Below are 13,681 nucleotides of genomic sequence, written 5' to 3'. Positions count from 1 at the left end.
TGCCACAGGTATTATACAAGCGTCAGTGTAGGAACTTCTAAAAACACGTAATAGACTCACACTAGAATCAGACAACGTACACCATTGACAATCTAATTTACCCTACTTTTAGTTTGCTAATATCAATGAGCACTGTTCCAATTATAAAACTGTATGTCTGCACAAAAAATACACGAAGTATTGTTACAGTCAGTTGATTGGCTAACAATACGAGCCTCTGACTACCAATCTACGTATTCTGTGAAAACTGAAACGCGCACGTCTCATATGTACCAGCGATGGCGAGGCATGACAGAATCTCTGACCAGAGAGATGTTTATCATTGCTAGTCTGCGCTTGACTGCGCGAGAGTTCACTTCTGGTACGTAGCGAGTCGCGAGAGCATGTAGTTGCGAGTCGGAGTAGTGTGTGAGGAGTCGGCGGGCGTCGACATGGGTCTCTGGTCAAGGTTTGGGATGAGGTATATTTTTAAATAAGGTAATGAAGCAGCATTGCGCACATCTGATAATGTAATGTATGTTAACTGTAATTAATTTGTTCAAGAATTGCCCAAATAATAATTTTGTTCTCAAAGCAGTCGTTTTAAGAAAACAATCATTACAATTGAAACAATATTTACTTTGCTTTTCCTCCCAGAATCAATTTATCAGGTTAATTATTGCACAGGGCCTAAGGTCAGCGCAGCTGGCCTTATAAAATTTATCAGGTTCACCATAACGTTAATTTTGTGGGGACTTAACACTTTTGCTCATTGTTATTATCATTGAGTTTTATTACTGTGGGAAGCTAACATTTGGATCTATTTGCATTTTCATTCAATTCATATCATTTAAAAATAATTACGGGGAGGTCACACTTAGCTCGATTTCCATTCTCATTTAAAATAGTTTCTTACATTTTTGCGGGGAGGTTACACTTGGGGACATCCGCTCCAGGATCGTATTTCGTTGAGAATCTTCTGAGAAGTAGTTAGATATCTGCTCTTATTAACTAAAATATAATTAGCATTTGGCGCAACGCTTTTACTAATTTTATGACTTTCTTTCCTCAGATCATCGGCAATTCGTTGCTCTGTTGTATTTATGTTTGTTGCTTTTTGCATTGTGCTTATTTCATTTGTGAATAATTGTGACTACTGTAAAAATGCCGCGAAAGACTGTGAATAGTGTATCGCGAAGTATAACGAATGAAATTACCGACTTAAACAACTTCACCGATAGTACTTGTGACACGCAGTGTAATGATGACAATCCTGCGTTCACTGACAATCAGTGCGTTCCAACCACTAATGATGATTTTTATCTTACTGATGAACAAACGAACTCAATTGTCTCCTCTGTTAATTTGACGACAATTGATGTCGCGGGGCGCCCTATTGTAATGAGCGCTGCCCAGCTTAACACACCCGGTTTGAAAAATTCAAGTAACGTACAGACAAATTTTTCTAATGAAAATGGACAGTGTACTGAAAGTATGACGGATTTATTTAATTCCGAAATAGTGTCTGACAGTGTACATCCGACTGATAAACCTTTTTGTAAATTACAGAATGATCAAATGGTCACACAAAACGCGACAATTGCAAATACACCGTCAAACAGTACAGAGAATGGAGTAGGTAATATTGGGTTGGATCAAATTATGGCATTTTTTAAACAACTTGATAAAAAACTAGACAATAATAAAGAAGATCTCAGACAACAATTTAGTGAAGATTTCAAACAACTTAGTGAACAGGTCAGACAACAGAGTGAAGATAACAAACAAGATAACGAAAAACTCAAACAATACTTTAATGAAAAATTAGACAACAATTCCAGGCAGCTCAGTGAACAAATTAGAGACGTTGCCGCGCAATGTTATGATACTAAGGAACAGTTGCGCGAGGAAATTGAGGCTTGTTCAAGAAAAAGAAGCGAAGAAATTAGGTCCGTTGCTCAGGAATTAAGGGAAATGCAAACAGCTACAACAGAAACGCTTAGAGACGAAATTAGCGGAGTCGCTAAACAATGCTCTGAAAAAGCTACACAATTACGCAACGAGTTTAAACTAATGACAGCAGAACTTTTGCGCACAATGGATGCAAAGATAGACGCGAAATTCGACCAACAAAACACTCAGATTGACGAACGTTTTAATCACCACACACAAAACAGTGATACGCGTTTCCGCAAATTCATACAGGATCAAAATAAAGTAAAACGACAAGTCATGGAAACATTCACTGCACAGAGACAAGAAGACAAACGTAAATTGTTCACGAAAGCAAAGACATACGTAGACAACAATATTGCTACAGTGTCCGACAAAATTAATACCATCAAACAGTTGAACACCGAATTATGTGATGAGATTTCTGACCTTAAATCAAAAACAGATACACACTCAGTAGATTTTCAAACAGTGACCGACAGATTCGAACAATTAGAACTAACACAGGATATCGATGTCGTCAAAACTGACGTTAAAAAATTGAACGAAATCACACGTAAATTACAAAAACAGATTAATGCTTCTGACACTAAGAACGATGATCAGGTAAAAATACTGACTGGAAAATATGATGAATTGGCCAGTCGTATTGACGTTATTGAAAGTAATAGTGAGAGCAAATCAGACGATACTGCACCGATCTCGTTTAACCAAACACCTGAATTCCAAAATTTACAGCAGACAATCAATGAGATAGATTCATCTAATAACACATTGTGTAGAAAATTGTCATGTTTACAGCAAGAGGTAACAGAGATAAAAAATGTTTCAGGGTTTAATACATCACAGCGGACGCCATTTGGCGAACATTTGTCAGACTCACGCAGCGCGTATAATTTGAGTAATCTACAGAGAGTACGGGACTTAGATTCCGAACAGACACAGACAAATAGATTCTCTTACAATCGTGAACCTGTTCCATCATACAGAGACGATAATTTTGATTACAAACATTTTCTGTCAGTGAGAAAATTTAATGTGTTTAAAAATGACAGAACACAGATTCACCCACTGGATTGGATACAACAGTTTAGTTTTGCTTTTCCACTGACTTGGCCTGTAACGCACAAACTTGAATTTATTTGCAGTTTTTTGGAAGGCGAACCGGCAACTTGTATGAGACCGATCGCGAGGCAATGCTACTCGGTAGAAGAATTTCAGAATGCTTTTCTGTCAGCGTACTGGTCGAAGCCGACACAGTGCGGAATTAAAGATCAACTAATTAGTTTGCCAAATTATGAGAACTCCAGTTTTCCCAGTGTGACGCAATTTTTTGAGCATATGGTCCAACAAAACCAGTACTTAAGTGAGCCATATAGTGAATCTGCACTCATTCAATTATGTATCTCTAAATTACCACGATCATTAAGAGCAGTATCGAGTAAAGGTGTAGACGTTAAATTACAAACGCATTTATCATTTTGTATTGCAGGTCACACATTTCACTCAAATTTTTGGATTGTTCCTTTATTGACAACAGACATTATTTTAGGTAATAATTTTCTGGTACAACACGGCACAGTTATTGATTTTCAAAATTCCTATTTAATGTTGAAGGATGAAAATGTGCAATTGGCTTTAGAATTTCAGCATTCTTTATCTGCGGAAGAACAAACAATTAATCGTACAGAGGTCATTTCTGCATCACGTAACATAGACTGTAATTCCACATTATTCACTGATATGTACGTAAAAACTATAATACTCCAGACGAAGCTGACTACGACGTAATGCAGATGATTTGTGATAAACTTAAGCAAAGCAGTGCAAATACAGACGACGAACGCAAGCAACTATACAAAATTCTTTTACAGCAAGCTCCAGTTTTTGACAATGTTCCTGGTACTATGTCCGGTTTTATGTATGAATTTCAAGTCAAACAGCACGACACATTTAAAGCCAAGCATTATCCCATTCCGTATATTCATAGAGAACAGGTTAAGAAAGAATTGCAGGATATGCTTGACCAAGGAATTATAGAACCGGCAGTTAGTCCGTACATAAACCCGCTGCATATTGTTAAGAAAAAAGATGGCTCACTTCGCCTCGTACTTGATTCGCGTCACACTAATGACATTATTATTAATGAAACAGATCGACCACAGACACTAGAGGAACTTCTACAGAAATTTCATGATACTGCTATTTATTCCACACTAGATTTGAAATCGGGATTTTGGCAAATTCAACTTCATCCGAATTGCAGAAAGTATACAGCTTTTCTCTGTTTTGGTGACTGTTATCAATTTTGCAAATTACCATTCGGCTTAACTATTTCTTCTGCAGCTTTTATTTGCGGTTTGAACACAATACTTCCGACAGAACTTAAGGACAGAATTACGACGTACGTAGATGACATTCTTATTGCAGAAGCTAACTGGACTGAACACAATCTGATTCTAGAACAACTGTTGCAAACTTTTCGTGCACAAGGACTCACAGTTAATCTCAGTAAATCGCATTTTGGCAAAACTTCTATAAAATTTCTTGGACACATAATTTCAGCAGAAGGCATTGCGCCTGATCCGGAAAAACTTCAAGCTCTATGTGACATTACTGTTCCTACGACGAAGAAGCAATTACGCAGCTTTTTGGGCCTAATTAACTTTTTTCGAAAATTTATTCATCACTCTGCTTTAGACACACCTAGATTATGCGAATTAACAGGTAAAACACTATTTGGTCCTGGGATAAGCAAGCACATTCTGAGTTTATGAACCTGAAACATGCTTTGTTGAATGCACCACTTTTATCACACCCAGATCTTACCAGAAATTTTTCCATTGCCACCGACAGTTCTAACACCGCTTTAGGCGTACACATTTTTCAGGAAATTGAAGAAGATGGCTCTACAGTAATTAAAAACATCGCATTTGCAAGTTGCATTCTGTCACCTGCTGAACGAAATTATTCTGTTACAGTACTGGAAGCGTTATGTGTTGTATGGACTTTTACGAGATTTCGGCACTTTCTTTATGGCAGACATACCACCGTATACACAGACCACAGAGCGATACAATTTTTACTTTCAGGTAAATTTTCACACGACAGATTAAGCAGATGGAAGCTTTATTTACAAGAATTTAATTTTACAATAGTTCACATTCCCGGCATACAAAATATTGTAGCAGACGCACTATCTCGTTCTCTCAGCAACAATCAGCAAGACATCGCAACCAACTTCTGCAAAGCAAATTTCAGCTTGATGTACATTCAACAAGTTGCATTTGAAAATTTTATTTCGTCGTCATTACAGGACATAGCACAAGAGCAGAATAAAGACAATGTGTGGAAAGAAGTTAAACACCTTTGGCAAGATAAGAATAATGTTACGATTAGGAACCATTACACTGTACGCAATGACATTCTGTTTCGCCGCTCTCACCCTGACAGTAACAATTGGTTATTATGCATTCCTGACGAACTGGTTAACAAATTAATATGGTATACTCATTTAAGTTATGCACATTACGGAGCCAGAAAATGTTTTCTTCTACTGAGACAAAACTGTTATTTTACCAACATGGAGAAACGTATACGACGAGTTTTAGCGTCATGTAAAATTTGCCAGAAAGCTAAGTCAGACACGACTTCACATATTCCTCCGTTATATCCCATTGTACCTGTTAAATTAAGACACATGGCCGCTGTAGACATTTTTGGTCCAATTCCCAGAACCAATAGAGGTTTCTGCTACATCTTTGTCGCTGTTGAACTCACTTAAAAATTTGTTACTTTCACTCTGTTACGCAAAGCTACTGCTAAAACTGTTTCGAAAGCATATGTAAAACATGTTCTATTTCATGTAGGGCATGTGCTGAAAGTAATTTCTGGCAATGGATCACAATTTCGTTCTGCTATATGGACACGCATGTTACGAGCTAGAAACATTTCTCCGATCTATATATCCAAGTACCATGCTTCTTCGAACCCTTGTGAACGATTAATGACAGAAATTGGTAAACTGTGTAGAATATACTGCCACAAAAGACATATTGATTAGGACACACACATATTCTCATTCCAGGATGTAATTAATTCCATACCAAATGAATCCCCTATGCTATCTCCGTCTGTTATACTGAAAAACGTTGAACCACCAAACAAAATTACAGAATTAGTAAATTTTACTATATCTCGTCGATTACGACACCACGAAATAATTGACATTGCGCTGAACAACATCAAACGTGCCGCAGAGCGCCGAAGAAGACAGCAAAAACAGGTTTGTACAAGCTGAGACTTTCACATTGTACAGAAGATATTAGTATGTACGCACTATTTATCCAGCAGAATAAAAGGTAAGTGCAGTAAATTTGAACTTCTATACGCAGGTCCATATCGGATTCGCAGCATTCCTCACCCCAATGTTGCACACGTCGAAACTCTGAGAACTAGGAAAAGTAAAGGCAACCACCATGTCTCCAATATTAAACCCTTTATTGAATGAAGACACTTTATGATTTAACATACTATGATGCCATTTACTAATTTTTATGATCACTTATGCAATTATATTCACGTGACTAATTATTGATGATTATCGTATTTTTTCTTGGAAAGTGCCCGGCAAGGTAAGGTTAGCAGGTCGCTCTTCTTGTCGTTACACATCAGACAGTGCATATTTTTCCAGATGAATTTACACATTTATGACTATTTCTGCAATTATATTTATGTGACTACTTATTGATGATTATCGTATTTTTTGTTGGCAAGTGCCCGGCAAGGTAAGGTTAGCAGGTCGCTCTTCTTGTCGTTACATATCAGACTGTGCTCATTTTTTCCAGAGAAACTTACGTATCTTATGAATAATTATGCAATTTTATCTAGTGACATATTAATTTTATTGAATTCTCTCTCCATTAAAGTCTTTAATTCTCGCCTCTACTAACTATATGCACTGTGAAATAATTAAGATATAACACACACCAGTTTACTTTGACATTTTTGCCCTATGATATCTCAACATTGTGACGGTTTTACATTTTTTGCTGCTGCATTGTGATATTCTGTGTACATTTTTGCATTTGAACACTGTCTATTTTTTTTTCATATTACGTTTTCTGTCATGGTATGCTGTATGTTTAATTATGTTATCATAAACCAGTCATTATTTAGTGAGTATATGATGTAAACGCAAGACATTAATCTTTGTTCATCAATTTCAGAAAGAAATGATGCGTAAAAGAAATAAATTAAACAGAAATGGGAATTTCATCTTCGGAATGAACGAAAGAAGATGCAAACCTCATGACGAAGAGTAAATGGATCAGGATTAACAAGCATTAACAAGAATATACTACACACATCGTAGAATAGCAGTCTTAACTAATTTTTTCTTTCAGAATACAAGGCGATTGATGCAAGCTGTCAGACAGAACTACACATCTTAGTATTAGTGATGAAATATGCTAGAGATAAGGAATAGTTATGTAATGAGTAATGAAGTAATTTTTTTGCAGATGATAATGAATGCTGATGAATAATGATGAAGAATATGCTACTATGGATAATGAAGTTTTTCTTTACAGGTGATGATAATAATGGAGTTATGATAATGAAGTGATGGATAATGAAGTTTTTTCTTTACAGATGAGGATATTGTTGAAGTTATGTATTTATGCTATGTAGTTATTTAAGTATTTGTTGCAGTTTGCTTTGACAGCAAGTGTTATATTGCATAGTATAATGACGGAAGGTTTTGGAAAGGACAGCTGTGGAACACATTTTTATACACATTTCACTACCTGTTAATTCGAAGTTCACTACTTCTCAGCATAAAATGCATTTCTTCTTTCAGCTTAATAATCCATTTTTTATATATTTTCGCAGGAGAAATTATTTATGAAATTAATGTGCTATAAGTAGTTATTCATTAAATCTATATCATTTATGAATGTGATTACATATACTCTACTTGTTTCATAATCTTGCAACAATGGACTCATGACAAATGCTACTGATTATGCTTTGTAACTGGGAAAATAATGGTACTGATTACTGTATTGAGATGATTACTGTATTTAAATGACCAATGATTAATTAATAATGCTTTGTAACAAGGAAATGAATGCTACTGATTATGCTTTGTAACTGTGAAAAGAATGCTACTGATTACTGTATTGAGATGATTACTGTATTTAAATGACCAATGATTAATTAATAATGCTTTGTAACTGGGAAATGAATGCTACTAATTATGCTTTGTAACAAGGAAATGAATGCTACTAATTATGCTTTGTAACTGGGACAAGAATGCTACTGATTACTGTATTGAGATGATTACTGTATTTAAATGACCATTGATTAATTAATAATACTGTATTGAGATGATTACTGTATTTAAATGACCAGTGATTAATTATTAATGTTTTGTAACTAGGAAATGAATGCTACTAACTATGCTTTGTAACAAGGAAATGAATGCTACTAATTATGCTTTGTAACAAGGAAATGAATGCTACTGATTATGCTTTGTAACTGGGAAAAGAATGCTACTGATTACTGTATTGAGATGATTACTGTATTTAAATGACCAATGATTAACAATGCTTTGTAACTAGGAAATGAATGCTACTAATTATGCTTTGTAACAAGGAAATGAATGCTACTGATTATGCTTTGTAACTGGGAAATGAACGCTACTAATTACGGTATTGAAATGACCAATGACAATGTTGTCTGTAAATCAATTAATGAACATTTTTCTGTAATACTACATACATGGTACAGAAATGTTCAATAACTGGGCTATGAATTCCCCAGACTACTAATGTAATTCTCAATGAAGACTAGTATGTGACTTAATGTCCTTCACTTTCTGACCTAACTACCCTGAATTACTGTAATATCCATTTGTCCTGTATATCCTCTTGATCATGGAGCACTATATTTGGTTTTTGCACTAATTCTACGTTGGTGTGCCTTGTAAGAGCATGGTGTTGACACGACACGCTGTCCACCACCATGAGCGATGGAGACGTTATTATGGTCCCACTGTTCGGTGTACCTGATGTACTGCCAAAATGATAACATGGAATATTGCTACGACATTTCAGTGTCTTGGGTACGGTGATAAATACTTCTGGGAAAAGAACTTCAGATTGTCTGACTTAGTGTTGTACTTCTGTGGAAAGATATGGACTTTCAGTGCAGCTGCGTGCAACCTAAAGTGCTACAACCATGATGCAATCCTTCCCTTTCCTATCCTAATTCTTGTAACATAGTGAAAATCATTTTTTGCTAGCATCATTTGTATTCATGGCCTATACATTTTTTTCGAACTACAGTGCGTGTGCACTTTTGTCATTTTTCTAACATGATTTCTACTTGTGGTATATACATTTTGTGATTTGCTGATATATTCTGAATTTCAGTGCGTGTGTACTTTTGTTATTTTCTAACATGATTACTACTCATTGCATGGACATTTCGATTTGCTGATATATCCTGAACTATAGTGCGTGTGCACTTTTGTCATTTTTCTAACATGATCTCTACTCATTGTATGTACATTTTTTGCACTACAGTACATGTGCACTTATGTCATTTGTCAATGTGATTTGTAATCATTGTGTTTATTTGTTGTGAAAACGCTAAAGAGTTTTTCAGTGCGTGTGCACTTTTGTCATTTATCAATATGATATTTATATTCATTTTTCTGATTTGCTAATATGTTCTGTACTCATTGTACATATATATTTTTTTTGTCATTGGCTGAAATCTTTTGTACTCGGTGCATGTGCACCACATTTAATTCATGTTCTACATCTGAGTATTCTGTGATTGTAACAGTTAATTGGTTAAGAAAAAATTTGTTGCTCATGGCAAGTCCAAATGACTCACCATCACTGCCAAATTTTTGCTCCCCTAGTGGAGGGTTATGAAACGCACACGTCTCATATGTACCAGCGATGGCGAGGCATGAGAGAATCTCTGACCAGAGAGTTGTTTATCGTTGCTAGTCTGCACTTGACTGCGCGAGAGTTCACTTGTTGTACGTAGCGAGTCACGAGAACATGTAGTTGCGAGTCGGAGTTGTGTGTGAGGAGTCGGCGGGCGTCGACATGGGTCTCTGGTCAAGGTTTGGGATGAGGTATATTTTTAAATAAGGTAATGAAGCAGCATTGCGCACATCTGATAATGTAATGTATGTTAACTGTAATTAATTTGTTCAAGAACTGCCCCAATAATAATTTTGTTCTCAAAGCAGTCATTTTAAGAAAACAATCATTACAATTGAAACAATATTTCCTTTGCTTTTCCTCCCAGAATCAATTTATAAAGTTAATTATTGCACAGGGCCTAAGGTCAGCGCAGCTGGCCTTATAAAATTTATCAGGTTCACCATAACGTTAATTTTGTGGGGACTTAACACTTTTGCACATTGTTATTATCATTGAGTTTTATTACTGTGGGAAGCTAACATTTGGATCTATTTGCATTTTCATTCAATTCATATCATTTAAAAATAATCACGGGGAGGTTACACTTAGCTCGATGTCCATTCTCATTTAAAATAGTTTCTCACATTTTTGCGGGGAGGTTACAAAACTACACACTAATAGTACTTTCCATGTCCACAATATCTGCCGTGCCGTGCAAGGTGATTCATCTTGTATACCAGCCGATAGCGTGTGTGTGAACTAAGTTACATGGACATCCGATCATGTCTTCTAGGTGCTTCAGTTTTGTTGCCGAGCAATGTAGTTCAGCCTGCGACTGGTGAATCTCTACATCAACTTAATTTTTCTTGGTTTCAAAAAATGGTTCAAATGGCTCTGAGCGCTATGGAACTTAACATCTGTGATCATCAGTCCCCTAGAACTTAGAACTACTTAAACCTAACTAACCTAAGGACATCACACACATCCATGCCTGAGGCAGGATTCGAACCTGCGACCGCAGCAGTCGCGCGGTTCCGGACTGAGCGCCTAGAACCGCTAGACCACCACGGCAGGCTTTTCCTGGTTTCCTGAAGTTGCATTTGCATGCTGTTTTTAATTTATATTTGTTGATTTCCAACAGAGGTTAATTATGGAAGAAAAATTTACATTTAGACAGGAAGATAGCGCAAAGATACCAGTTTGTGTTCAGAAACAAAGATGGTGGTCATGCATAAAGAGTGTAACTTAATCAGATGGCCCAAGTGATTTACTAAAACAATGTAATGTAGTCTTTTCACTATCCATTGCCCAATAGGCAGAAAAAAATCTTCAAAATTTCTATCGATATCTTTCTGGTTAGCTTTGATTTCTTTTTGCTGTACTGCCTTAATCAAATAATTTCCTCTTGGGTTATCTGATTCTTATTCCTTAATTTGTGGCTGCTGCTATGCTTCTTATTAATTTTTGTAAAGGGTCGACATTACTATTTCTGAATTTTCTTTCATCTTTCAGCTTCTATTTTCACTGACCATCAATATCTGCTGTGTCCCATTCAGGGAAAAATAATAGCCAGACTAAAAATGTGAATTCGAATTTTAAAAGCTGATTTTATGCCATTGGTTTGTTGTCACCGTGCAGGAAACCGCTCCGAGATGATTTGTGCAGTATTACAGAGCATTGTTAATTATTGGGAGGGGGCATTTTTCCGTAAATAGTCTTTAATAATTTTGGGATAGAATATGATTGTGTAGGAAAGCAGTTTTATCATGCTACTGCACACGATATATGTTTCCACCACAGTGATTAAAAGTGTTCATATTTGTTACCTTTGAATCGATTGCGAATTGGCGAATTCGACAATTATGTCTGGTGTGATTTCCAATGGGTGTTTCATGTCATAGACTCATTTTGGATTCTTAGAACAAATTAAATAACAAACTATCTTTGGTTGAATACCACTCTGGTATGGAAACGATATATGTTGTAGCCAATATTGGCAGACACATTATTGCTAATGCAAACAGGTCAAGAAAGTGCCATGAGGAAGATGTCAATTAAGGTGAGTGCGTAACGCTTGACGCTCCTTCATACTAGTACAAGAGCTAATATCGTTCTGACATTCGCTGTCAGGTTTGCTCAGAAGCGCAGAATGCGCGCTTAGGTGTGCTTTACCGTGTCTGAAGGGATGCCTGTTTTCTGTATAAGAACCAAGCGAAAGAAGTAGAAAGAAATTTCCGAAGTAAGCTGATCTGCAAAGAACAACCTTTCATAAAATGCATGGTAACGACTTCTATGTTGTAATAAAACCACTGTGTACAGTGTTAGAGATGGTAGGGTTAATGCCCTCCAAGCAATTGTCTAGAGAGGATTCATCAGTGATATTCAAAGTAGTAAAAGCAAAGTCTAATATCTCTTTTCTTTTAGTGGTTACCACGCAAGTAATGGACATGTATGCAATGCTCAGACTTTACCAGGAACTGCCACAAATCACTGTTTTCGTAGATGTCACAATGAGACTAGTCAACTATTCAAGAATACTTTGGCTATTTGCACATTGTACAGTGTTTATGTTGAGGGACATGAGACTGTTTCTAGAAGCTCTCGAATACTTCGATGAACGTGTACAGTACAAAAAGCAGGAAAGAGGAAAACTCGTCGGCTTACTGTTGTGCTGCGTTTCCATTGTGCTAATAGTGGCAGAATTCGCTTTGGCTCCTGTCTATTTTCGCCGATACCCTGAGAATACACGTTTATTACAGTGGATATTGTCTGTAGTGATCAGGGGCCTGGAATCCCTCATCCTGCTGCAAATCACCACACTTGTACTAGAACTGCGAGAGAGATTTCGTGTACTCAACCACAGTATCCTGACGACTGCTACTTCTCACAGCAACAAGCACATTTCTCGTATCCTCCTGGGCTATGTTCGACAACCGGATCTGGTATCCCAGCTCGAGGTGGACCGGCTGCACCACGCACACGCAGTTCTCCAGCGGGCAGCAGAACTTCTCCAGCGCCACTTTGGCGTCACCTTGGTCCTTCACGTGACGACAACATTCTCCGCTCTCATATACGGCGCATACCAGTTCCTGGTGATGTGGGTGGCGCCAGAGAAGAGCAACGCCACCGTGGTCAACAATTCCAAGGCGTCTGTGGCAACGTGGCTGACGTCACACCTGCTGAACCTGGTGGCCGTGGTGCTCTCCTGCTCGGCGATGGTGGACGAGGCAGAGCGCACACGCGACCTGGTGGTGAGGGTCGCCACGCTGCGAGGGCGCCCGTTTCTCAGCGCGGGGATGGAGCCGCTGCTGATGCAAGTGCTGACCTCTCGCCCGCTGTCGTTCAAGGCTGCCGGTTTCTTCACTATCGACCGCCATCTACTGGTGTCGGCACTCTGCGTCACCATCACATACTTAGTCATATTAGCTCAGATTTCTCTCAGTTGACTAATTATTTGGCAGTCTTTTAATTATGAGAGAATATACAAAAGAAACCGAACTAATTTTTTGATGGGCAGAGTTTCTGTAGCACCGAGTATTGCCGTTAGGAGTTTGTAGAGTGAACTTCCAGAGTCAGTGAGCCAAGTGCCATCACTGAAGAAGATCAGGACTAGTTTCAGCAGAGTTTATAGTGACAACTGTTTCGTGTGATAGCCGATTTTGCAGTTGCTGATTTCGTGAATGGCTTTTGGCCCAGGAAAAGTGGACAGAAACTCCTGAATTGTTTAAAATTGGTATGTAGAAAACTTTAGTGTCTGAGTGGATTTCGCATTTCAAAAATGGGAAATTGATGGAAAACACACT

The 13,681-nt window shown here is 37.5% G+C and overlaps 1 protein-coding gene across 1 annotated transcript; it reads left to right on the top strand.

Moving 5' to 3' along the window:
• The first annotated feature begins 11,916 nt into the window (after positions 1–11,916).
• Positions 11,917–13,324, top strand: LOC124594515 (putative gustatory receptor 2a). The gene is made up of 2 exons (XM_047132888.1): positions 11,917–11,937; positions 12,638–13,324. The coding sequence occupies exons 1-2, from the start codon at positions 11,917–11,919 to the stop codon at positions 13,322–13,324; spliced, it is 708 nt and encodes a 235-aa protein (XP_046988844.1).
• Positions 13,325–13,681: the final 357 nt, after the last annotated feature.

The sequence above is a fragment of the Schistocerca americana genome, chromosome 2 (assembly GCF_021461395.2).
Source record: "Schistocerca americana isolate TAMUIC-IGC-003095 chromosome 2, iqSchAmer2.1, whole genome shotgun sequence".
In the NCBI taxonomy this organism is placed as follows: Eukaryota; Metazoa; Arthropoda; class Insecta; order Orthoptera; family Acrididae; genus Schistocerca; species Schistocerca americana.
This window is presented reverse-complemented; position numbering and strand designations above follow the sequence as displayed.